Source organism: Pelophylax lessonae (genome assembly GCF_965119305.1).
Source record: "Pelophylax lessonae genome assembly, chromosome: 3".
NCBI classification, from domain to species: Eukaryota; Metazoa; Chordata; class Amphibia; order Anura; family Ranidae; genus Pelophylax; species Pelophylax lessonae.
In genome coordinates this window covers 349,561,554-349,585,952 of record NC_138770.1, presented here as the reverse complement: position 1 = coordinate 349,585,952, position 24,399 = coordinate 349,561,554, and the positions used below count along the sequence as shown (strand labels likewise).

General features: G+C 45.4%; 1 protein-coding gene across 1 annotated transcript in view; it reads right to left on the bottom strand.

The window, feature by feature from the left end:
• Positions 1–24,399, bottom strand: part of LOC309549497 (CD109 antigen-like) — a 356,480-nt gene that overhangs the window by 323,626 nt on the left and 8,455 nt on the right. Inside the window, exon 3 of the mRNA XM_082249831.1 lies at positions 9,263–9,423. Within this exon, the coding sequence (XP_082105957.1) occupies positions 9,263–9,423 (161 nt within the window). The remainder of the gene's footprint in view (positions 1–9,262; positions 9,424–24,399) is intronic.

The following is a 24,399-nucleotide window of genomic DNA, read 5'->3' as shown; positions in this document are numbered from 1 at the left end:
AACAAAATGGGGTGCCAGTTTTGGAGTGAGCACCCTGAGGTTGAGATTATGGGTCGACAACCACACCCTCTCCCCGACCTGGTATGAAGGAGCAAATAAATGTCTCTGGTCTGTCTAGAGCTTCTGATGCTGCGCAGAGACCCGTAAAGACTCTTGAATCTGCACCCATAAGGAACTGAGGGCACGAAGATGATCCTCCACAGCCGGAATGTCCTGTGGTGAGAATGACTCGGTCAACACAGCGGGTTTGAACCCATAATTGCCCATGAATGGAGACATTCCGGAAGACGAATTGATGGCACAGTTCCTGGCAAACTCTGCTCAGGGTAGCAGATCAACCCAAATGTCTTGATGGTCAGAGATATAGCAGCAGAGATATTTCCCCAGAGCTTGGTTGGAACGCTCAGCGGCACCATTGGACTGCGGATGATAGAGGAGAAGGAGAGATGAATACCCAACTGGGAGCAAAAGGCCCGACAGAACCTGGAGACAAACTGGCTCCCACGGTCCGAGATAATCTCCTTAGGCAACCTGTGTGAATCGAAGACCCCCTGGAAAACACAGAGGCAAGCTCCTGAACGGTAGGCAGCCACATAACACAGTGGCACATTTTAGAGAACCGGTCGACAACCATGAGGATAACAGTGTAACCTCGAGACACGGGAAGTTCCACAATAAAATCCATGGCCAGGTAAACCAGGGATGCTCCCCATTGGGAATGGGATGCAGTGGGCCCAGGGCAAGGTGCGGAGGAGATTTGTTCTGGGCACAGACTGAACAAGCAGGCACATACACAGCAACATCAGTGCGGAGAGATGGCCACCAGAACTGATGGGACATTTGGTTCTTACCAGAATGACCAGCAGCCTTGGAATTGTGATACGTCCACAACAGTCTAATGCGCAACCCCTCAGGTACAAAACATTTGCCAGCAGGTCTCTCTGTGGGAGTGTCAGGTTGGGCAGCCAAGATCTGTTCCCCAAGAGGAGAGGTTAAGTTGGTGCGGATGACAGCCAGGATATGATCTGAAGGTATGACCGGTGTCGGCACAGTGTCCTCCCTGGACAACTCAGACAAGGCATCAGCTTTAACATTCTTGGAGCCGGGCAAATAGGAGACCACATAGTTAAAAGGAGATGAGAATAAGGCCCATCTGGCCTGAGGGGGTTTAACCCTTTTAGCCTTCGAGAGATATGTCAGATTCTTATGATCAGTGAAAATGAGAACTGGAACCACAGAACCACAGAACCTTCGAGCAAGTGTCTCCAGAGCCAGGATAATGGCCAAGAGCTTTGTGTCTCCAATCTCGTAATTGCATTTAGCTGGAGACAGCTTCTTGGAGTAGAACCCACAAGGAAGTAAGGGTCCATCAGGAGTCCGATGCTGAGACAGGAGGGTGCCTACTCCCATCTCAGACGTATCCACTTCTAGGACAAAGGGCAAACCAGGATTGGGATGAGACAGAATGGGAGCCGAAGTGAAAGCAGACTTGAGGGCCTTGAAAGCTTGGATGGCAGCAGGCGTCCAATTGTGGGAATCGCTGCCCTTCTTGGTCAGATCTGAGATAGGTTTGGTCAAAAAGTTCCTTATAAATTTCCGATAGTAGTTGGCAAACCCAAGGAAACGCTGAATGGAACAGAGACCACTGGGGCGAGGCTACTGTAGAACAGCCGAAAACTTTTGAGGGTCCATTGAGAACCCTTCAGCAGAAATGGTGTAGCCCAAGAAGGCAACCTGAGACAGGTGGAATTCACATTTCTCAAGCTTACAGAAAAGCCCATTCTAACGTAACTGTTGCAGCACCCATCTGACATCCAGGTAGTGTGATTCAGTGGAGTCTGAGTAAATCAAGATGTCGTCCAAATAGACAACCACGCATTGCTGCAACATATCACAAAAGACATCAATAATGAACTCCTGGGAGACAGTGAGCGAATTTCACAAGCCAAAGGGCTTCACCAGAGATTCATAATGACTGGTTCTGGTATTAAACGCAGTGTTCCACTCATCACCCTCCTTAATCCTTATGAGGTTATACACGGCCCTTAAGTCAAGCTTGGTAAAGACTGTCACTACCTTGAGGTGGTTGAACAACTCAGCAATCAAAAGAATCGGTATGCATTCTTGACCGTGATGTGATTGAGGCCCCTATAATCAATGCAAGGTCTCAACTCACCCCTCTTTTTCTTTACGAAGAAAAAACTGGCACCAGCTGGAGAAATGGACTTGCAAATGTGCCCCCCGGGCAAGCGCATCCTCCACGTACTCCTCCATGGCCTTATTCTCCGCAACTGTAGAGGATAAACCCTGCCATGAGGGGGAATGGCACCAGGTTGCAAGTCTATGGTACAATCGTACGGACGATGGGGCGAAAGAGTACCAGCGCGCACCTTGTCAAACACATCTTGATACTCACGATATTCAGTAGGCAACACTGAATCCGAGGAGGTACAAAGTACCTTAACAGGCTTATGGACACAAACAGCACCCACTGTGGAGACCAAAAGAGGATCTCAACCGACTGCCAATCAAAGGTCGGATTGTGTTTCTGAAGCCAAGGGTACCAAAAAACAACGGCAGAGATGTATAGTAACGAAGTAGAACTACTTAAGTACTGTACTTAAGTACCGAAATGCGGTATCTGTACTTTCCTAGAGTAGAATTTTTTTCTCCTACTTCTACTTTTACTTCACTACATTTTTTCGATGAATTCGATACTTCTACTCAAGTATTTTTTTTTTGTGCTGCATAGTTACTCGTTACTTTTAAAAAAAATTACCGCTGCCAGAACAGTAGATGGCAGGTTACATAAAGCTCAAAAAAATGTGTATAATGTCATTTGTAAATCAGCGCATACGAAAATAAAGGCTGTGTATAATAAAAGCTGCTATACCAAATCTTTCCAATAAAAAGAAAATATGAAACAAACAAATAAATTGTGCTACAGCGCTTAAAGTGCATCAAGAAACTACTAACAAACACAACTTGGCTGTGCGAATAAAGTGCCTGTGCAATCGATATAATATCATTGTTGCCCCCAGTGCCCTGCCCACACTCCACACAGTATCAAAAATAAAGTGACATGAATGTGCTAAAGCCTAAATGCAGTGAAAATAATTATTCCCACAATGTAACAGTAAATTCAATTCATATAAAATATGACAATAAATCACAATAAAATAAGTTATGAAATAAGTTAGGTCAGGTGCGTGCAACAAGTTGAAGTGTGTAAACCTATCTATAACGAAAAGTCCATAAATGAATTCCAGTGTGCAAATCTAAAGTGTCGCTTCACTTGTCAGATGCTTCCACCTCCTTCAGTGCTCGAGTGACCGACCAACACACTTAATGGTGGTGGCACTGGTGGATAGCGTCTGGGTGGCACTGTGGCACTGGCACTGACTGCACTGGTTCAAAAAGCCATGTATATTTAATTATTTCAATTCTCAATATCATAGGTCCTCTCCTCATAAGATATTAATAACTTAAGATTAGGTGATGAACTTCTTGGCGGCCCTGGCAGGATGACGGGGACACCCGCCACTTCTGGAGCCGAGCCGCTGTGATTCCCCAACATGTGACAAAGTGACAGCCAGGAGATCTAGTGGCTAGTAGTGCTCAACAATACCGCTTTTATATATAAAAATGAAATAAAATATACTGACTCACAATTTAGTAGTAGGTAGCGTGTAGCAGTAGGCAGCACAACTCAATTCAATCAATCCCACAGCCTCGCTCGCGCCACGGCCCGCAGAATCACTGTCATGATCATCAAGTTAAGACCGCACTGGAGGAGCCGTGCTGCCGTCTTCCCGCTCGAGGTCTCTGCCTCTAGACGTGTTGTGTGTCACTCAGACTCCACCCCTTAGGGCCCTTACTGAGAGGAGTTGTGACACGGGCGGCGGGACGCGGGAGCATTTTCTTCGTTATCTCATCTTCTTCTCTATGAGGTGAGTGAGGTGGACCGTGGAGAGGGCCTAATCCTTGCCATGGCAAATGTGCCATTAGAGAATCAAATAATCAATATAAAATATTAATATATTATATACACACGGGTCATAGGTGGCTTTTTTGAACCAAGAAGAGTGAGACTGACAGCTATGATGATTATCCGACCATCCGTGGTCCATGGACCATAAGTGTTGTGTTGTGGTGGTGCCTGTGCTTCCTGCGGCCTGCCTCTGCCTGTGTGGCTGTGCCTGCACTGCAGTGGCCACTGGCAGTGGCACTTGACTTGAGCAAAGCAAATGAGCACTACTAGTGTGAAGGACAGGTGGTGAAAGCATGTTCTGACAAGTTCTTATAATGAAAATAATATAGACAGCTTTTTGAACCAGTGCAGTGCCAGTGCTACTAAGGTGAGAGGCAGAGAGAGAGGCTATTACCACTTTACTTGAGCAGATCACAGAAGAAAGGTGGAAGCATCTGACAGCCAGTGACAAGCACTTCTTAGATTGCACACTGAAATTCAGTTATGGACTTTTCGTTATAAAGTTTAGTTTACACACTTAAACTTGCACCTAACTTATTCACAATCACAACTTATTTTATTGTGGTATTGTCATATATATTTTATATGAATTAAATTTACATTGTGGGAATAATTTGCACTGCATTTAGCACAGACATGTTACTTTATTTTTGATACTGTGGGCGATGATTTTGAATACAAGAAGAATATATATAATTGCAGGCACTTTAATAGCATTTTTAGCACAGCCACTTTGTTAGTAGTTTTTGATGCATTTTTCACTTTAAGCCTTGTAGGTTTGATGAAGCTGGCCTGCACATCATCATCAATTGAGCAAATCAAATCAAATCAAACCGCGATTAAGAAGACTGCGCATGCTCCTGTTCTGCCTTTTGATCAGCTGAAAAGATGGACGAACCAAAAACATCACCTTCCACCCCTGGCCCTTCAACTTCAAGTGATCTGCCTGGCTGTGAGAGTGAGGACGCTCAGGAAGGAGACCACCCCTGGCTTTAAAAGGTGGATGCTTTAAAAGGGGAAGGGAGGGACATACTTTATCTGTTTTTTGTTTACAAAAAGTTACAGCCTAAGGAATTGTGATTGTCCTTTAGGTTAATCATTTGAATAAATCATTTGAAATAATAAAAAACAATATGATGTTCAAACGTTTGACTTCTTTCTTTAATAACTACATAACACAGTACTTGTACTTCTACTTTCAGTACTTGAGTAGAATTTTTTTTTCAAAACTACTGGTACTTTTTACTTTTAGTACTTAAGTAGCAATTTTTTTGAAAAAACTACTTGCAATACTTAAGTAAAAAAAATGTTGAATACTTTAGTACTTCTACTTAAGTAACTTTTTCTGCGAGCACTTCCACTTCTACTCAAGTCACTTTTTGATCGAGCACTTGTACTTTTACTCAAGTAGAAATTTTGAATACTTTATACAAGTCTGAACAACGGAGTAGTGTGGAGATGATATAACCTGGAAACAGGTAGACTCCCTGTTAACAGCCCCTATCGCCATATCAACCAGAACAGTCTCGTGGGTAACCTGTGCCGGTTACAGGGCTCTGCTATCAATCGCCTTGATAACTAGTGGAGAAACACGAGGTTGCAAAAGTATGGAATTTGCAGCAGCAAATGTACTGTCAATAAAATAACCGCCGGCACCTGAGTCTACCAATGCCTGAGTAACTACCAAACCGGCTGCCCAGGTGAAGATTAGGGGTTTATCTTTACGGGGAAACCTGGGACGAGGAAATTCCACCTAAGGTCTGCGGCCGTCAGGACCTTAGGTGCAAACATTTCCCGGACAGGTCAATCAAGATTTCAGGAAATGCCCACCAAGACCGCAATACAGTCACTGGCCCTCCCTCCTCCTAAAAGCCTGTTCAGCCTCAGAAAGGTGAGTGAACCCCAGCTGCATGGGTTCACATGTGAGGTGAGGGATGAATTGGTGGGAAAGAAAACATAGGAGCCAGTCTGGTAGGAAGCCTCCGCAGGCGCTCCTAAAATGATGGTCTCTACCTGAGCCTGATATTGATCAAAATCAGGAAGGAAATGAGAGCCTTGAGCTCGTCAGGGAGATCCTTGGCCGCAATCTCATCCTTTATGCATCGAAGAGACCATGAGAGAAGACAGCCACCAAAGCCTCATTATTCCAGCCCACCTCTGCTGCCAGGGGAGGAAATTCAATAGCATACTCGGCAATGGTTCGTATACCCTGTTGAATGGACAGGAGCAACCTAGCAGCAGAGGCAGAACGAGCAGGCACATCGAATACCCTACAAAAGGAGGCAACAAAACTTGAGTAATCGAGTATCACAGGATTATAGTTCTCCCATAAGGGATTCACCCAGGCCAAGGCCTTGTCCGAGAGCAACGAGATTAGGAAGCTCACCTTGGACCTTTCAGAAATAAAAGCCTGAGGAACTATCTCATTATAAATATCCACTTGGTTTAGGAAGCTCTGACACTCACTCCGTTCACCCCAATAGCGCTGCGGGAGGGGGGCTGAAGCAGTCATCCCTCTGGTAACAGTGACTTCAGCTGCAACTGCAGGAGGAGTGGCAACAGGAGCAGCAGCGGGTGCAACAACAGGAGGAACCACCGGCCTAGCAGCACCAGGAGTGAGGTGCTCTGTGCATTCAAGCAACGTCTGCAACGCCTGAGCGAACTGACCCAAAAGGTGATCTTGTTGATCGAGCCTGGTAACCAGCATGGGGAGCATGTGTACTGTCAGGGTGCCAGGAAACCAGACCACCCAGGGTTGCAGGTAAAATAAAGCAGCTTATTGAAGAAAACAAAAATAAATCCACAGCAACAGAGTGAGGAAGTGATAGCAGGAACAAGTCCAGCAGCGGGTAGTCATCCAAGCCGAGGTTGAGTTCAGAAGCGGGTAGTCTGCTGATGTAGGGTAATCGGCCGATGCAAGGTCGTCTGCCAATGTGAGGTAAAGAACCAGGAGAGTCGTCAGCCAAGCCAGGTCATACATGGAGGAACACAGAGAACAGAAGACTGCTAGAAGAGATGCACCTTGGAGCACATACACAAGGGCAAGGACAGCAACCCATTAGGTGACAGATATAGTCAGGTGTGCCGCATTTTCACTGTGTGGCGCCCAGGCAGCAGGCAAGTGATGATGCAATCAGAGTCTATAAGAGGCAGCAGTGTGCACATGTCCAAGATGGCTGCCAACAGGAGGGCAAGGTAAGACCTTGACATGGCTGACTGTTGGACGCCATTTCAACTGAATACCTTATCTACCAACCTTACTAACATACTAACCTACCCAGGAGGTCCCTATAAAATGCAACATTTATGTATTCCTCCCACATAGCTAGAAGTCCTTATCCCCTACTTATTCCTACAAAAGTGGAGTGACCAAAATATTCAGTGGGTGGAAGATATTCTAGATAATGGTGCACTGAAGCCCTTCTCTGAATCACATTCCCTATAAAATATTCCCCCGTTTGAGTCATATATGCATTTCTGACTAGCTAAGTTCCTGAAGATTAACACTATTCCATCAGTTAATATTATTTCTGCCTTTTCTGAGTCTACTACACCCTACCATAAAGGTAAATCTCTCTTCTACGAGGCTCTCCAATGCTAAAAACTCTATTCTGCAGGACTGGCCCCAACCTGAGATAGGAGTTATATCTGCAGAAGTTCTACACGCCAGAATAATGGCTTCAAGCATTCAGATTAATACATAGTATTTCAAAGTGTACCAACCACGGGGAACTCTCTTACAAAATAATTTCCAGTTGGTACCTTTCACCCTACTGATTGGCACAATTCTACCCTTCCCAGTCACCTTTCTGCTGGCGTAACTGAGCACAAGTAGGCAATTTGTATCATACACTATGGGCCTTGAAGTGCATAACCAAACTTTGGAATCAAGTATTTGGGCTAATTTCCTCTGTCACAGGCATCCTAACTCCACCTATCCCAGTACTGGCTCTACTCAACCTAGAGATTGGGAACTTCCCATCTCCATTTCTTAGTAGTTGCAAACATATCATTGGCATCTAGAATGGTTATCACCAGATACTGGAAATCAGACGAGGCTCCTAATTTATCTGAAGTGATTCTATCTATCAATCTCTTATAAGTACAAAAAATCACTAGCTATACGCTCTGATAGGCTAGATAAATTCCAAAAAGCATAGCACTCATGATTACCATGGGTTAAGGCCTAACACCTGTTTATCATGAACCTTTTTTTCTTCCAATTATGCTCCTTACATAAGTGCTGTGCTCCTATAGCTCTGTTCTTGCATTAACTGTCTTTATATACAGCATTTATACCTGCTATTATGTTTAATTTGGTCTGTATCATTATACTGTGTACAATATTCTTTGTATTCATTCTTTGCAGCAGGATAATAGAAATTAATGGTAGTTCACGCTAATTGAGAACAGGACAGAAAGAGAAAGGATGAAGGACATATGAAAGTTTGGGAGGCCATGCATTTATGCAATTGTATTTCCTTCAAAAGAAAGTTACCTGATTTCCCCATCAGAACAATCAATGTTGATGGGGGAATCCCTCCCACAGTGCTATTGTGTTATGCCAGTGCAGAGCCTCCCCACCTGCAGAATACAATGATCACTGATGGCTGCTGTAGCCACTGACACTGATCGTGTGAAAATAACCCAAAATTTTAATCTGTCTATAGCCAGCTTAAGTATAATGGATTTTTGCAGAGATTTGCATTTTCTAAGGATTGCTAGAGACCTGTGATGAGAGAGAAAAGTAAAGTGCTTATACCTGTCTCTTTGCACAGGTATTGTTAGATAGGATTGCAACAGGAAAGACATGGTTTACTGTAAAGCTGGCCATAGATAGGTAGAATTTGGATAGAATTTTTGAATGAAAAATCTTAGTAAAAGAAAGTTCTAAGAAAGTTTGTTTATCTTTCTAATCATTAGTGGGGTTAAATCGACATTCATTTTTGACTGCAGTGACAAGAAAATTTAGAGGAACAGGATGAAAACATTTTCTCGAACAAACTAATTTCTAAAAGTGTATGTGGGTTTCATTTGGTAAAGTCCATTCAAATATTAAAAGCAAACAAACTCTTTTGAACTACATTTGACTGTTCTGAGAATTTTTGTACAAATTTTCCTAAGACATTTCATTTACAAATCTAGTCATCTATGGTCATCTTTAGTGTCAAGCTTCTGTTTACCATTAGGCAAATGAAACAACAAACCCCAAAACATTTTCTTTGTTATTCATTTTTACAATTATTTGCAATGTGTGATTTTGTCACTTACCTCTTTGAAACACTCCTTCTCCTTCAAGTAGTGTAATATTATCTTTTTGAACTTCAGCTTCAACTTTTACTAAAGGTGGGCTATCTTCTAATATATCAATTCCTAAAATAAAATTTGATCCAGGACGAATATCTAAAGCAGTGGTAAGCAGGAACGTTGGCCTGAAAAAGGAAGAGATGTGTCAACTAGGATTGAGTCAGCATAACAGTACAATTTTACCTTTATTGCATCAAACAACACTTTATCACAGACTAAAGTAGAGCCAACATACATAATACAGTACAAAAATGTTGTGTAACTGCAGGCCAAATGGAATCAAAATGAGTTTTATATAAATGCAGATATTAGATAAAGGGTTGTTTATTAAAGTTTGACCAGACAAAAAGAATGTGGTGTCTTCTAATACTTTGGAACAATTGAGGTAATTCAATAAGTCCTAGCAAAACTTTTCTGGAGTTATGGCCCTTTAAAATGACCTGCACCAGATTAAAATATGCAGCCCATTTAAGGAGCTTTGCCAACCCATGCTGCAAATTTAGGTAGTTCCTAAAATCACTGTTTTACAAATTGGTTGCACTACTGCACCAAATTCAGAAATGATTACCTGCAGATAGATAACAAAACTGGAGGAAATTAGGACCAACTCTACCTTTCCATACATAAACAGGCAGAGTGCTTGTCTCTGAATGTTGTATAGTAGGAGGCATATTGGCTGCCTCTACCTCCTTTCAATCTGTCATTGGCTGTTAAGGATGCCTTCAGTTTCACAACCAACCGCCTCCTAGCAACCTGTGACACTAAAAGTGCGGAGAGCCTAATAGAGAAGCTGAGACACTAGGTCCCCATCAGACAACAAGAGATAGCTAATAGCATGCTGTCTATTGATTATGGATTGGCCCACCTCCTGTCGTCAAGAGGACAGGGTGGGACGGACCTGTTGAGGAACTATTGTCTGAATTCCTATCAGGCTCTGCCCAACCCAGCTTTAATGCTCCTCGGCGCTATGCTTGTTTGAAGTTAAAGAGGAACTTTAGTCCCCTTTTGAGTGACTCTGCCGCACATCAGTGCACATGCAGAATCTGGGCAGGGACACAAAAGTTATTCTCGCCCTGCCAAGAAGTGCTGCTTTAGACAAAAATAACTTTTAAATGAAAAATAAAAAATATATATCAAATACGGGGGGGGGGGGTGTTCTCTCTCAATAGCATCTATACTATGGGCACCTGGCTGTGACAGCTTGCGGCTTCACAGCCAGGTGTCAAGTGTGCATGTACGAGTGGCACCGCACGCTGGGAATGGTCACGCAGTCTTCTGGGACCTGTCATGTGTCCCTGGAGACTTTAATAGGGAGGGGGGGAGGAGAACTTCTGCTTCTGATTGCCTAGACGGTTGTAATATAATGGGAGCGGGTACCTGTCAAAATCTGTTACCCTCCTCCCCAAAAGCTCCATTTCACAAACAGGAGTGAGGGAGGAGGCCTTAAAGTGTAACATCCCCTTTTGGGTTTATCTCCACTTCAAATCCTCTGTGCAAAGGTATTGCACAGAGGGGCACCAAACCTCCTCTTCTGGGATCCCCTGTCAACTATTTTGACTCCTCTTCTTCAATGTCTGCCATCACAGAAAAGTCACTTGCTATGGGGCAGATGTGCGGACAATTCTGAGCCAGGCTGTATGTGTCTATAGCGCACATAGCCCAGTTTGGCCCCCATCCCCCTGCTCCCTCCTCACAGGATTTCACCTAGAGCAGCGGGAGCCAATGGTTCCTGCTGCTCTCAGTCTGGACTGTGAGAGCATGTAGAGGGGAGAAAATCTGCTGCAGATGGGACAGCGCTGGATCGAGAATGGACTCAAGGGCAGTTTTTAAAGTGAGGCTGGAGAGAGCTGCTATTATAAGGTTTGTTAGCTTAATGCAGAGAATACAGTGGTGTTATTAAACCCCCAACAGTAAAATCAGTCTTGATATGCAGTAAAGCACTGTCCAGACAGAGGGCCAGGGGTCCTGAAGCCTCATAGGACAGTCAGAAGAGAATGAAAACTCCTCCTACAAGCTTTAACCAGACACTGATATAAGTCACAAGACTGATATATACTGATGAGAAAAGTTATTTAGCAGTTTATACTTACTAAAATAATTACATTTCCATGTTCTGTGTACTGTGGGAGGCCATATATAGTGAATGCAGGGTCCTGGGTTTAGTAACACTTTAAGTTAAAAAAAAGACCCTTTCAACTTTAGAACCTCTTTAAAATCAGATTGCTTAATGTTAGACATTATTGTTGCTATGGAAAAATGCTCCAGGTTGCTCCAATTGTCTTTACTCCATGGTATGTAGAAAAGCAATGAACAGAGAGCACTTCAAGACAAAATAATGTAACAATAAATTGTTTAAATATTTTATGCACAAATAATGCATTCTAAAAACAATGCAGTTAATGTAAAAGCATTAAGAAACAAATGCACAATTACTTGTAAAATCGAACAGTAGTTACTGTGTTTGCATTCAAACAGCTTCTGGCTAATTTTATTTCTGTCCCAGTTTTTTAGCATTACTGATGAGTGTACTGATTCGCAGGTTTTAAGCTGATTCCAGCTTGGGCCAAAAAGAAGTCAAAAGGATCCCCCAGCAGCTTCTTAAAATAAACAAGCAGCTCTGGCATGCCCACACATTCTAGTGCTTATCCAGCAGACTCAATGACCCATGGAGGCAGTGCAGTGTTAAATGACACCCAGCATCATTTAACTCACTTTCAGTGAGCTTAAGGCATCAAGGCCCCTTCCCCCCCCTTTACCTTACAAGAGAATGCCATAGAAATTGGTGCCACACCTTTCCTCTCATCAGTGAAGGGAAAAGAGGACCTGTGGTATCACCAGACCAAAAAAAGAAAAAGGTGAGTACAGTATATTGTTTTTTTTCTTTCTGCAGGCATTTTCCAAGGGTTGGGGGGTAAACAGAGGGTGTGGACTGAGCCCAGAGATAGGCTTTATTACAAACCTGTGTTTAGAGTTATATGAAGACTTCCATTGTGGAACTCTCCTTCTCCTACTGTGCTAGTATCCTCAGCTGATCCACTGGCTTAAATGCTTATTTGAATATCTGACTAAAAAGCATGCAGACACATTGTTCTGATTGGACCAGCTGCATACAAGTCATTGATTAGTACCTCAAGTTTTAAACACCAAGGCAGGAAACTATGATTTTCAGAGTTTAGCAATGAAAATGACCTCATATTTCTTAGCATAGGCTTAAAGAAAAATTACAGGCATGAATATTATATACCAAATTACATTGGTCCAGCTTTGACCCATGTATACTATACCTGGCTGATGCCCCTGGATGCTGGAAATCACTAGAGTAAACAATACTACTACAATGATCTCCACTAACTTCCAGTCCTGTGCTCAGCACCGCACTGCTGCAGTCTGAAGAGAAGAGTTCGGCTGCTCGACATGGGTGCCATTCAGAGAATGCTTTGCATTTCCTGAATGAATGCAAAGCATTCTCTGATTAGACAAGGTGGTGATTTTACACTCTCCATCTTGTCCAATCAGAGACGGTTTTGCATTCATTCAGAAAATGAGACGCAATCTCCGAATGGTTCCCATGCCAAGCAGCCAACATCCTGTGTTCACAATGCATCAAGTCAACCGCTCAACATAGGACCCAGAAGCAAGTGGAAATTTCTGGAGTAGCAGTGCCTTCTTCAATTATTTCCAGCTTCAAAGGGCATCAGCCAGATACAGTATATGCTATGCATAATTTTATTGTTCCAAGCTGGGCCAATGTAAAAAAAATGTCCACACCTGGATTTAATCTTTAAAATAAATTAACTAACGTGCCCCCCCCAAACAATATGCCAACTTACCTGTCCATTTAAATAGATAGAGGGGACTTTGTAAAGTTTATTCTTTATTCACAGTGGAAAAATGCCTTCACGCCTAGGGTGTTTTAGTCCCACCCTATGCATTTCTTCACTCAGACTTTATGAGGACCATGGGCACAAACTCTCTCACCAAACTCCATATGCTGATTCACCTAAACCCTTTACAAGCTTCATAGTATTTTTTACGAACAATGAATATTGTCAGTAGACTCTTCTAGTGGTCATATAATATACCGTAAGTAAATATGTACAAAAACAAGTTAGGGCTCATAAAATCAAACAATAATACATAAAAAGGTTACGCTAATTCTAACATCATCACATTCTTATAATGGAGACCTGACAGTGGTTGCAAGGGAACAGCCAGAGGTGTACATCTATGCAGCAAACAGGTGAAGTCTGTGAGGAAACAGACAGTGGCCCTAAGTCTACAGAGCTGAGAAAACTGACAGAGGTACAGTGGTTGTACATGAACACAAAGTCTGAGAATCAGGAGGCAAGAATATTATTTAATTTCATGATGATAGTGGAAAACCCTCGGAAGGAAGCTGTTTGTTTGGATTTTTTTTTTTCGATTTGAAAAAAAGTGGGCCCTATAAACAAGTCCTAAAACAGCATGTCTGACATTAACTGTACTCACTGGTGAGTATTACACTTGAGTAAAAAATTCCCTGAATATCACTATATTAAATATACTGTAAGCAAAAAACCCCATTTTAAACTACAGAAAATCAAAAGTGTCTAAGGAAGCAACTGATATCTGTCCCTCTGGTTTAAGAGTATCAAGTTCATAAGTCCATAAACCTTCCTTCTTAGATATCTTCACAGTGAAATCTGAGCCCTTCCAATTCATACATAATCTATACCCAAGAACTTGAGATCTTTTGGATCCCTATTGTGGTGCAGTGTAAAGTGCCAAGATAAGCTGTGGGTTTTCATGCATTTTTTAATATTATTGAGATATTCCCCTAAGTAAACCCTCTATTGCCTCCCAGTACAACCCATGTTCTAGTAGCCACAATAGCATTCCAGTTGATTAATAATGTTGGACAAATCACACGAGAATATTTGTTCAACATGCTATCCTTGTCCATTACTGTTATATTTAAATGTGCCTTCTTCCTTGATTAGGATTGTTAACCCCTTCCCTTTTTACATCACATGGAAGGGGAGGCTGGACCCCAAAAAAAGCCGTGAACATGATCAAGGAAGGTGGCAAGAAATATTAACCCCTTCCCCCTGACCTAGGCAGCCAAATAACTAACTAAACACACAGTACAGCATGCCTACATGTATATGATTTAGGGTCCTTTCACTCGTGGTTTAGCAGGAATGAGTTGGGTGGCTATTCCAGCACAGTCCCACCGTAGGACAAGGCAAAATGCCTTGTCTCTCATGTGCCTGGTTCACACTATGCATTGCAGTGATGTGCTGGCAGTGTGTGCTAATAAAAAGTCTGACAGGTTGTACTTTTTTCAGTGCAGCGCAGCTTAGTCCACTGCCTCACACCTAGAGTTAGCAAAATGAACTTAATGAATTGTCACTGTGTGACATTTGTCAGGATCCGGACTGGTAGCAGGAGCGGTGCAGGGAGTGGATCCTCTGTGTCAGTGAGGGAATGGCGTGGACCGTACCGGAGGATCGGTTCTAAGTAGTTACTGGTTTTCACCAGAGCCCGCCGCAAGGCGGGATGGTCTTGCTGCGGCGGTAACTACCGGGTCGTGTCCTCCGGTAGCAGCTCAACCTCACTGACTGCTGAGACAGGCATAGTACAAAAGGGACAGGCAGAGACGTAGTCAGACGTAGCAAAGGTCAGGGCAGGCAGCACAGGTTCAGAGGCGGTAATTGTTAGCAAAGGGTTCGGCAACAGGCAAGGGATTACACAAATAATGCTTTCACTAGGGCACTGAGGCAACAAAGATCCGGCAAGGGCAGGAAGGGGTAGGTCACTTATATATGAAACAGGAAACAGGAAACAGAAAACAGGAAACAGGAAGGGAGGTTTGGACCAGGCACCAATTACTGGTGCACTGGCCCTTTAAATTTCAAACAGCCGGCGCGCGCGCGCCCTATGGTGCAGGGACGCGCGCGCTGGGAACCACGTGAGCGGGGAGCGGAGGAGAGAGCCGGAGCTGGCACAGGTGAGTGGATCTGGGACGAACGCCGCGAGCGTTACAGTACACCCCCCATTTTGGTACCCAGAAACCTGAGGATGAGGTTACGGTCCAAGATATTCTCCTCTGGCTCCCAGGATCTCTCTTCAGGACCGCAGCCCTCCCAGTCCACCAAAAAATATCTTCTCCCCCTGACCAATTTAGAGGCCAATATCTCCTGAACGGAGAAGACATCCGAGGTACCGGATACAGGCGTGGGAGGAAGGTTCTTGGGGGAAAAGCGAATAAAAACCGCAGGCTTGAGGAGGGAGACATGCAAACAGTTGGGAATTTTAAGGGAGGAAGGGAGATGGAGTTGGTAACACACAGGATTGATCCTCTTCTTGACCTTGTAGGGTCCCAAGTAACGAGGACCAAGCTTCTAACTAGGAACCCTGAAGCGAATGTACCTGGAGGAGAGCCAAACTCTGTCCCCAGGAAACAGGACAGGAGGAGGCCGACGTTTCTTGTCCGCTTGGATTTTCATGCGGGATGAGGCTTGTAAGAGGGACAGGCGCGTCTGACGCCAGATGGTAGAAAAGTCTTGCACCAGGTCATCCACTGCAGGTACACCGGAGGAGGAGGATAACGGCAGAGGAGGTAGAGGATGACGACCGTAAACCACGAAGAAGGGAGACTTTTTGGTGGCGGAGGAGTCTTTGTGGTTATAGGAAAACTCCGCCCACGGGAGGAGGTCGACCCAATCGTCTTGACGGGAGGAAACGAAGTGGCGAAGGTAGTCGCCCAAGATTTGATTGTCCCCTCTCTACTTGTCCATTGGTTTGGGGGTGGTATGAAGAAGAGAAATCCAGCTTGATTTTAAGCCATCCACAAAGAGCCCTCCAGAATTTGGACACAAACTGGACTCCTCTATCGGAGACAATATGTGAAGGCAGGCCGTGTAACCGGAAGATGTGTCGGAGGAAATGCTTGGTCAACTGAGGCGCGGATGGTAAGGCTGGCAACGGGATGAAGTGCGCCATCTTCGAGAAGCAATCTACGACGACCCAAATTATAGTTTTCCCATGAGATGGTGGTAGGTCCGTAATGAAGTCCATCGCGATATTGGACCAGGGGGTCTCTGGTATGGGAAGTGGCTGGAGAAAGCCGGCGGGTCTTTGGCGAGGGGTTTTGTCTCTGGCACATACAGAGCAGGACTGCACAAATTCAGAGATGTCCTTCTCCAAGGATGGCCACCAATATCTCCTGGAGATAAGTTGTACAGTCTTTCGGATGCCTGGATGTCCTGCGAGAAGAGAAGAATGTCCCCACTTAAGAACTTTTAGGCGAAGACGGGGAGAAACATAGGTTTTTCCGGTAGGGAGGTTATGCAAGTCTACAGGTGCCACGGTGACCAGACATTCCGGGGGCACAATGTGCTGTGGCTTGACTTCCTCTCCTGTGACATCGGAAGAACGAGAGAGGGCATCGGCCCTGAGGTTCTTGCTCGCTGGACGAAAGTGGATCCGGAAGTTAAATCTGGCAAAAAATAGAGACCAGCGAGCTTGGCGGGGATTTAGTCTCTGAGCAGACTGGAGGTATAATAAATTTTTATGATCCGTGTAGATGTCCACGGGATGTACCGATCCTTCTAGTAAGTGCCACCACTCCTCCAAGGCCAGCTTGATGGGGAGTAATTCTCTATCCCCAATAGAATAATTTCTTTCAGCGGGAGAGAAAGTCTTAGAGAAAAACCGGCAAGTAACCGACTCTGAGTCTTCCAGTTAGAACGGCTTAGTAGGATCCGGTCTGGACAGAACTGGGTCGGTGGCAAAGGCAGATTTAAGAGCGCTGAAGGCCCTCTAGGCCTGGGGAGGCCAAGATTTCGGGTTAGCCCCCTTCTTGGTTAGGGCTACAATTGGTGGCACAAGGGTGGAGTAATGCGGGGTGAACTGTCTATAATAGTTCGCGAATCCGAGGAATCGCTGGATGGCCTTAAGGCCAGAGGGACGAGGCCAGTCCAGGATGGCAGACAGTTTGGCAGGATCCATTTGTAGTCCCTTGGCGGAAATGATGTAGCCCAGGAAGGGAAGACTGGTACGGTCAAACAAGCACTTCTCAAATTTAGCGTAGAGGCGGTTCTTCCTGAGACGGGGAGTACTAAGCGGACATGAGCACGGTGTTGATCCAAGTTAGTAGAGAAGATGAGGATGTCATCCAAATAGACCACGACACAGGTATAGAGCAGGTCTCCGAAAATGACGTTAACAAACTCCTGGAAGACCGCTGGAGCGTTACAGAGTCAGAAGGGCATGACTAAGTACTCAAAATGCCCGTCTCTGGTGTTAAAAGCCGTCTTCCACTCATCACCCTCTCGGATGCGAATAAGGTTACAGGTCCCTCTGAGATCCAACTTGGTGAAGTACTTGGCGCCTTGTAACCGGTCAAAGAGTTCCGTAATCAGGGGAAGAGGGTAACGGTTCTTTACAGTAATGCTGTTGAGACCCCGAAAGTCTATGCAAGGCCTAAGGGTGCCGTCCTTCTTAGCAACGAAGAAGAATCCTGCTCCGGCAGGAGAAGAGGATTTCCTGATAAACCCTCTCTGCAGGTTCTCCTGGATATACTCTGACATGGCTAGAGTCTCTGGAGGGGAGAGAGGATAGATTCTTCCCCTAGGCGGCGTAGTGCCAGGTTGCAAGTCAATGGGGCAGTCATATGGCCTATGTGGAGGCAACACCTCCGCTTGTTTCTTGCAAAAAACGTCTGAAAAATCCGCATATGGTTCAGGCAGACCGGGAGGAGGAGAAATAACAGGTGCAGACTTGCCTCGTACCGGCTTGAGACATCTGCCGAAACAAGCCGGACCCCAGCTTCGAACCTCTCTGGAGGTCCAATCCAGAACGGGACAATGGCGCTGGAGCCAGGGCAGACCCAAGAGGAGTTCTGAGGTGCAATGGGGTAACACAAAAAACTCCAATCGCTCGGAATGCAGAACTCCGATGTCCATCTGGAGGGGTTCTGTACGGAACTGCACCATGCCGTCGAGTCTCTCTCCATTAACTGTGGAGATGAAGATGGACTTCAGCAAACGAACCACAGGGATGTTGAACTTGTTCACCAGCGAGGCGTCGATAAAGTTACCGACTGAACCAGAATCCAGAAAGGCAGAGGCAGCAAAGGAGATCTTGGCAGACACGGAAATCCGCACGGGTACAGTAATGCGTGGAGAGGAGGTATTCACACCTAGCAACGCCTCTCCCACGTTGACTAGGTGCGGGCGTTTCGCTGACGAGGTGGACGGAGAGGACAGTCCTTTAGAAAGTGCTCAGTGCTGGCACAGTACAAACAGAGGTTCTCGTCTCTACGGCGGTTCCTTTCTTGCGTGGTTAGGTGAGACCGATCCACCTGCATGGCTTCCTCGGCGGAAGGCCCAGAAGAGGGTTGCGGTGGATGCTGGAAGATAGGAGCCAGACGAGGAAGGCGTCTGGGACAAGCACTTCCCTTTTCCTGTAGCAGTTCTTCTCGTCGCTCAGCAAAACGCAGGTCAATCCTGGTGGCCAACTGGATGAGGTCACTCAGGTTGGAAGGGACTTCTCGTGCGGCCAGGACGTCCTTTATGGCGCTGGAGCGCCTCGTTATTCCAGGAGAGTTCCAAAGCAAGGGTGCGGAAACGGATAGGAACTCCCCTGGGACAAGTTCAATAACACAGTCTCTGCTGAGGCAGCCCAGGCTGGCTCCTCAAAGACACTCCGGAATTCCTGAAAAAAACTCTGGACATTTGCAGTGGCAGGATCGTTGCGGTCCCAAAGCGGTGTAGCCCAGGCCAGGGTCTTCCCCGAAAGCAGGCTAACGACAAATGCCACCTTGGCTCGCTCCGAGGGGAACTGGTCAGCTGACATCTCCAGGTGAAGGTCGCATTGGGATAAGAATCCGCGGCACAACTTGGGATCACCGTCATACTTGGCCGGCATGGACAGATGGTCTTTAGAAGTGGCGGCGGCCCCAGGCTGTGGTGGTGAAGCAGGTGCAGGCGGAGGAGGCGGCTGCTGCTGTGCTGGAAGAAGCTGCTGCAGCATGGCGGTCAACTGTGCCAGCTGTTGACCTTGCTGGGCGATCTGCTGTGACTGCTGGGCCACAACTGTAGTAAGGTCCGCGAGACTAGGCAGAGGCACATCAGCGGGATCCATGGCTGGATCTTACTGTCAGGATCCGGACTGGTAGCAGGAGCGGTGCAGGGAGTGGATCCTCTGTGTCAGTGAGGGAATGGCGTGGACCGTACCGGAGGATCGGTTCTAAGTAGTTACTGGTTTTCACCAGAGCCCGCCGCAAGGCGGGATGGTCTTGCCGCGGCGGTAACTACCAGGTCGTGTCCTCCGGTAGCAGCTCAACCTCACTGACTGCTGAGACAGGCGTAGTACGAAAGGGACAGGCAGAGACGTAGTCAGACGTAGCAAAGGTCAGGGCAGGCAGCACAGGTTCAGAGGCGGTAATCGTTAGCAAAGGGTTCGGCAACAGGCAAGGGATTACACAAATAACGCTTTCACTAGGGCACTGAGGCAACAAAGATCCGGCAAGGGCAAGAAGGGGCAGGTCACTTATATATGAAACAGGAAACAGGAAACAGAAAACAGGAAACAGGAAACAGGAAACAGGAAGGGAGGTTTGGACCAGGCACCAATTACTGGTACACTGGCCCTTTAAATTTCAAACAGCCGGCGCGCGCGCGCCCTATGGTGCAGGGACGCGCGCACCGGGAACCATGTGAGCGGGGAGCGGAGGAGAGAGCCGGAGCGGGCACAGGTGAGTGGATCTGGGACAAACGCCGCGAGCGCTCCGGTCCAGGTGCAGGGACCGGGCGCTCAGCATTACAACATTTCAGTAAAGTTCATAAAAGAAAAATAACAAGTAAATAGAGTGATGTGCCAGGATCGGTGCATTGTAACACAGTGGCCGTAGTGAATAAGCCCATAAAGTGGTAGTAAAGCCTTTTTTTTTTTTTACTTGTACCTACAGGTAAGTCTATAATAAGTTATACGTTTATTTACATGTAAGCCAAGATAGCCATTGATTATTTGTATACATGTGAGCCCAAAGTGGATGAATGGGTTTGCCGTGAGTTAGTGAACTTCAAACATTGGTTTGTTACACCTGCACCTGATTAGGAGCAGGGATGCCCAAAACTGTAGTTATGATAGATAGATAGATAGATAGATAGATAGATAGATAGATAGATAGATAGATAGATAGATAGATAGATAGATAGATAGATAGATAGATAGATGCAGATTTTATGTTCATGTGGATTATTATATAGAGCGTGCCGAGAATGTTAGTGCCCATGAAGTTAAAGTGACGAAACACATAGGGCAGAACTAATTTCGTTTTCTTACATTACATATTTGGAGGTGCTATGAGAAGGTCATCCAGTGCTCAGGGAGAAGATGACAAACTGTCCCCAACTTTCAGAGTTCAGAAGGTGATGGAGCCAAAAGGGTTCCATGCAGCAGTGGCGTCACTAGGGTTGGTGTCACCTGGTGCGGTAAAACATGGTGTCACCCCCCCCCCCCTATATTCGGGCCGGGCAGCAGCTCAGCATTGGCGTTTTTTGAAGCAGGTTGCGACGGTCAATAAGGCCTACAGGATAGCAGGTTAGGCACTTCCTAATGGCTCAGTCCCTAGGAGCAGTAACGGATAATGGCTGACAGGCCATCCTGCCAGACCCAGCAAAATTGCAGCAGTGATCCCTCCGGTTATACGTTCGCTCCCTCATCAATTTAGTATTGATTTGAGGTTGTTGCGCGGTATTTTTTTTATTAACTCACTGTTATTACACATATTTAAGGGGTTTATATTATAGCTGCTGATTTATTGTTTTTTATTTATAACACGCTAATGCGCAGAGTGCGGTTAACATCATTAAAGTGGAACTAAACTGTCTCTGAGCACAACAAAACTGGAGAACACTATTTATTTTATTTTTAATATTCAAAGCATACTTACTCATCTATCCATGTCTCAATTCTTTATTTTATTAAGAAATGTGTGTCCTTAGCTGAGAAAGCCCCTCCTCCACATGAAAGGAAAAAAAATGCCCATAAGGACTTCTGGGATGTACGACATCCTTTTGGCCTAAGCCAGAAACCAGAAAGCAACTGAAGAAATGTAAAAAAAAAGGTTGAAATAAGTACATTTATTATTACTTTGGTGAACAGGTTAAGAAGACAGTTAGGTGCTGTCCCAGCCAAGAGGGTAGGACTTAATGCCTTTCCCAGTTCTTTGGTCTTTTGTAGGGTTCTTCTCTGAACCCGGCCCACTAAGCCCGTGATATACTGTATATTTGGACAGTGGTCCAATACAGAGAGCTAGCTCGCTCGCTCACAAGTGTGGAGCCAGAGTCCCCTGAGGGAGCTAGCTAAGGTTGGTTCGGGTTTGAGGTTTTTCCAACAGCATGTTCCCGACAAAGGCCTAACAGAGGGTCAAGCCAGAGGCCCATAATAGAAAGAGATGGAGAATAATACCCGCAAGGAGCAGAAGGATGTCACTCATCGCTGCCTGGATGTAAACTTATCAGAACCTGGGGTTACCTCGAAGACACCACCCCTGGAGAATTCCTTTGATAGACTCTGTGTTACATAATCTCTTCCTTTTCAAGTATGCCAGGACAGCGCAAAGCCTTAAGTTAGAGTTAGGGAATTAGGGAAGTACTATGCCTTTAAATGTTGGACTCGGTAATTGCCCTTGCACTTTCCTAATTAAAGCATTTGAAATGTTTTCCCTGGCTGGTCTGAAGTTACTGAAAGGGGTGTAATGCAAGTAAACGGCACACATAGTCTACCGAGTGAGTCTTAATACATGGGGGTATGTAGACATCAGTGTGGAGTGGAGTAGTGTGAAGACACAAGCAGTTACCTAGGGTAACGGACATTTTACAGCAGCCTGTCAATAGCATGTACCTGGTATAGGTGGAACAGTCTCTAGCAGGGAGGGAGATGTTGTCAGCACTTCTTCTGCCAGCGGTCTGTCTCCCATAGCAACAGGAGCAGATGCGAAGTGTAGAGGTCCCCATGCTGTACAGAGGTACAGAATTTTGATAGTTAACCACTTAAGCCCCAGAAGATTTTACCCCCTTCCTGACCAGGGGGTATTTTGCGATTCGGCACTGCGTGACTTTAACGGACAATTGCGCGGTCGTGCAACGCTGTACCTAAACGAATTTGACGTCCTTTTTTCCCACAAACAGAGCTTTCTTTTGGTGGTATTTGATGACCTGTGCGATTTTTTGATCACGCGCTATAAACAAAAAAAGAGCGTCAATTTTGCAAAGATAACAATATTTTTCACATTTTTTTATATGAAATTCCCCCAAAAAAAAAGTAAAAATCAAAATTTTTTAAAATTTTCGGCCAATTTGTTTTATGCTACATATGTTTGGTAAAAAAAAAAATCGCAAAAAGCGTATTTTGATTGGTTTGCGCAAAAGTTATCGCGTTTACTAACAAAGGGAAAGATTTTTGTCATTTTTGTTGTTTTTTTTTTTAACGCGTAATGGCGGCGATCTGCGATTTTTTTTGCGGTACTGCGACATTGGGGCGGACAGATCGGACCCTTGACTGACATTTGTGACACTTTTGGGGTTACCAGTGACATTTCTACAGTAATCAGTGCTATACATATGCACTGTTACTGTAAAAATACACTGGTTGTGAAGGGGTTAACTTTATTTGGAAGGGAGGGGCTGTGTGTATCCCTAGGGGCGTGCTTTCTACTGTGATTGGCTGTGGCTTGAGCTGTAAGGACACTGATCAACGGATCTACATACTAGATCCGTTTTATCAGTGTCTTTACAGCGAGGAGAATGACAGGCAGCTTGTTTACACAAGCAGCCTGACATTCTCCCTCTCCCCCGCCGATCGCCGAGTGACCGGCGGACATCGGGTCCGCTGGTCACACGCGCGGGGGGGTCCGTGACCACGCGGGAGCGCGCCTCCAGGGGCGCGCGCTCGCTCCCTAGACCCTCACAAGCTAGTGACGTAGCCCTACGTCACTTTGCCTGTGAGGGGCTGACTGCCGACGTAGATCGGCGTTAGGCAGTCGGCAAGTGGTTAAGTGCATGTGTGGAGTCTGCGTAGGGTGCATGTTGGGGCCCACTCCACTATTGGCAAATGGTAGTGAAAAAAGCTGGACAGGTGAATGTGTACAGAGTTTAGCATGTCACTCCTAAATGCATACAACAGATGAGATGTACATTGTCATCGGGACCCAAGAGTTAACTGAAGAACAGTTGCAGTGCAAGTGTACATGGTGTACATTAATTTCTAAAAGTAGAGGCCCGCCTCAAGGTCCGCCTTGTCCTGGTGTAGTAAAGTGACCATGTAGAAGGTACCTAGTGTGGCCCAGAAGAACCCACCCTGGGGTAGGCCGCTCATGTGACCCTTGGTTGGCACCCAATGAGGAGGAAAACATGACAAACAGCTACAAACCGCCTACTGTGCTCCCCACTTCATAGTGACACATTGTTTGTCATTTGAGCACCTGTGAAGAGTGCAGGGAGTAAGAAGCACGGTTTGTGGACCACAACTGGTTGAAGGTGGCTGTATTTCAGCTTGTATGGACCTTTTCTTTGGAGTGCACTGATTTGATTACATTTTTCCTTTTGCACTGAAATCACATGTGGGAGGAATGTCTATGTAATAATTTTGGATTTATGTAACACTTGATATACTGTAGTTTTTAACACTTATTAATTATAATTGTTTTAACACTTATTAATTGTAATTGTTGACACATTTTCTTACATATTAGTATATTGAGCACTATAGTGCAGCACAATTTGAATATTTAGGTCAGGATATCACAGTTAGAAGCTGATGGTGTTCCACTACCAGACCCTTTACTGTGACCATACAGTAGATATCAATAACATCCAAATCCAGTCTTAGTCTCAGTTGGGGTGCTGACTGAGTTTGCCAGGAGTGGCGTCAAATGACAACACAGTTGATGACTGCCTAACACAGACAGACATGAGGTTTCACGGAAGTGGGCTTTCTGCTGTGGTGCTGCAAATGTGTTTGTCCTGGGAGAACGCTCAATTGCATGCCTCCAGTATGGAATCCCGGTTCTCTGAGTATTAGATCCAACAAGACCAGCTCCCGATGACATA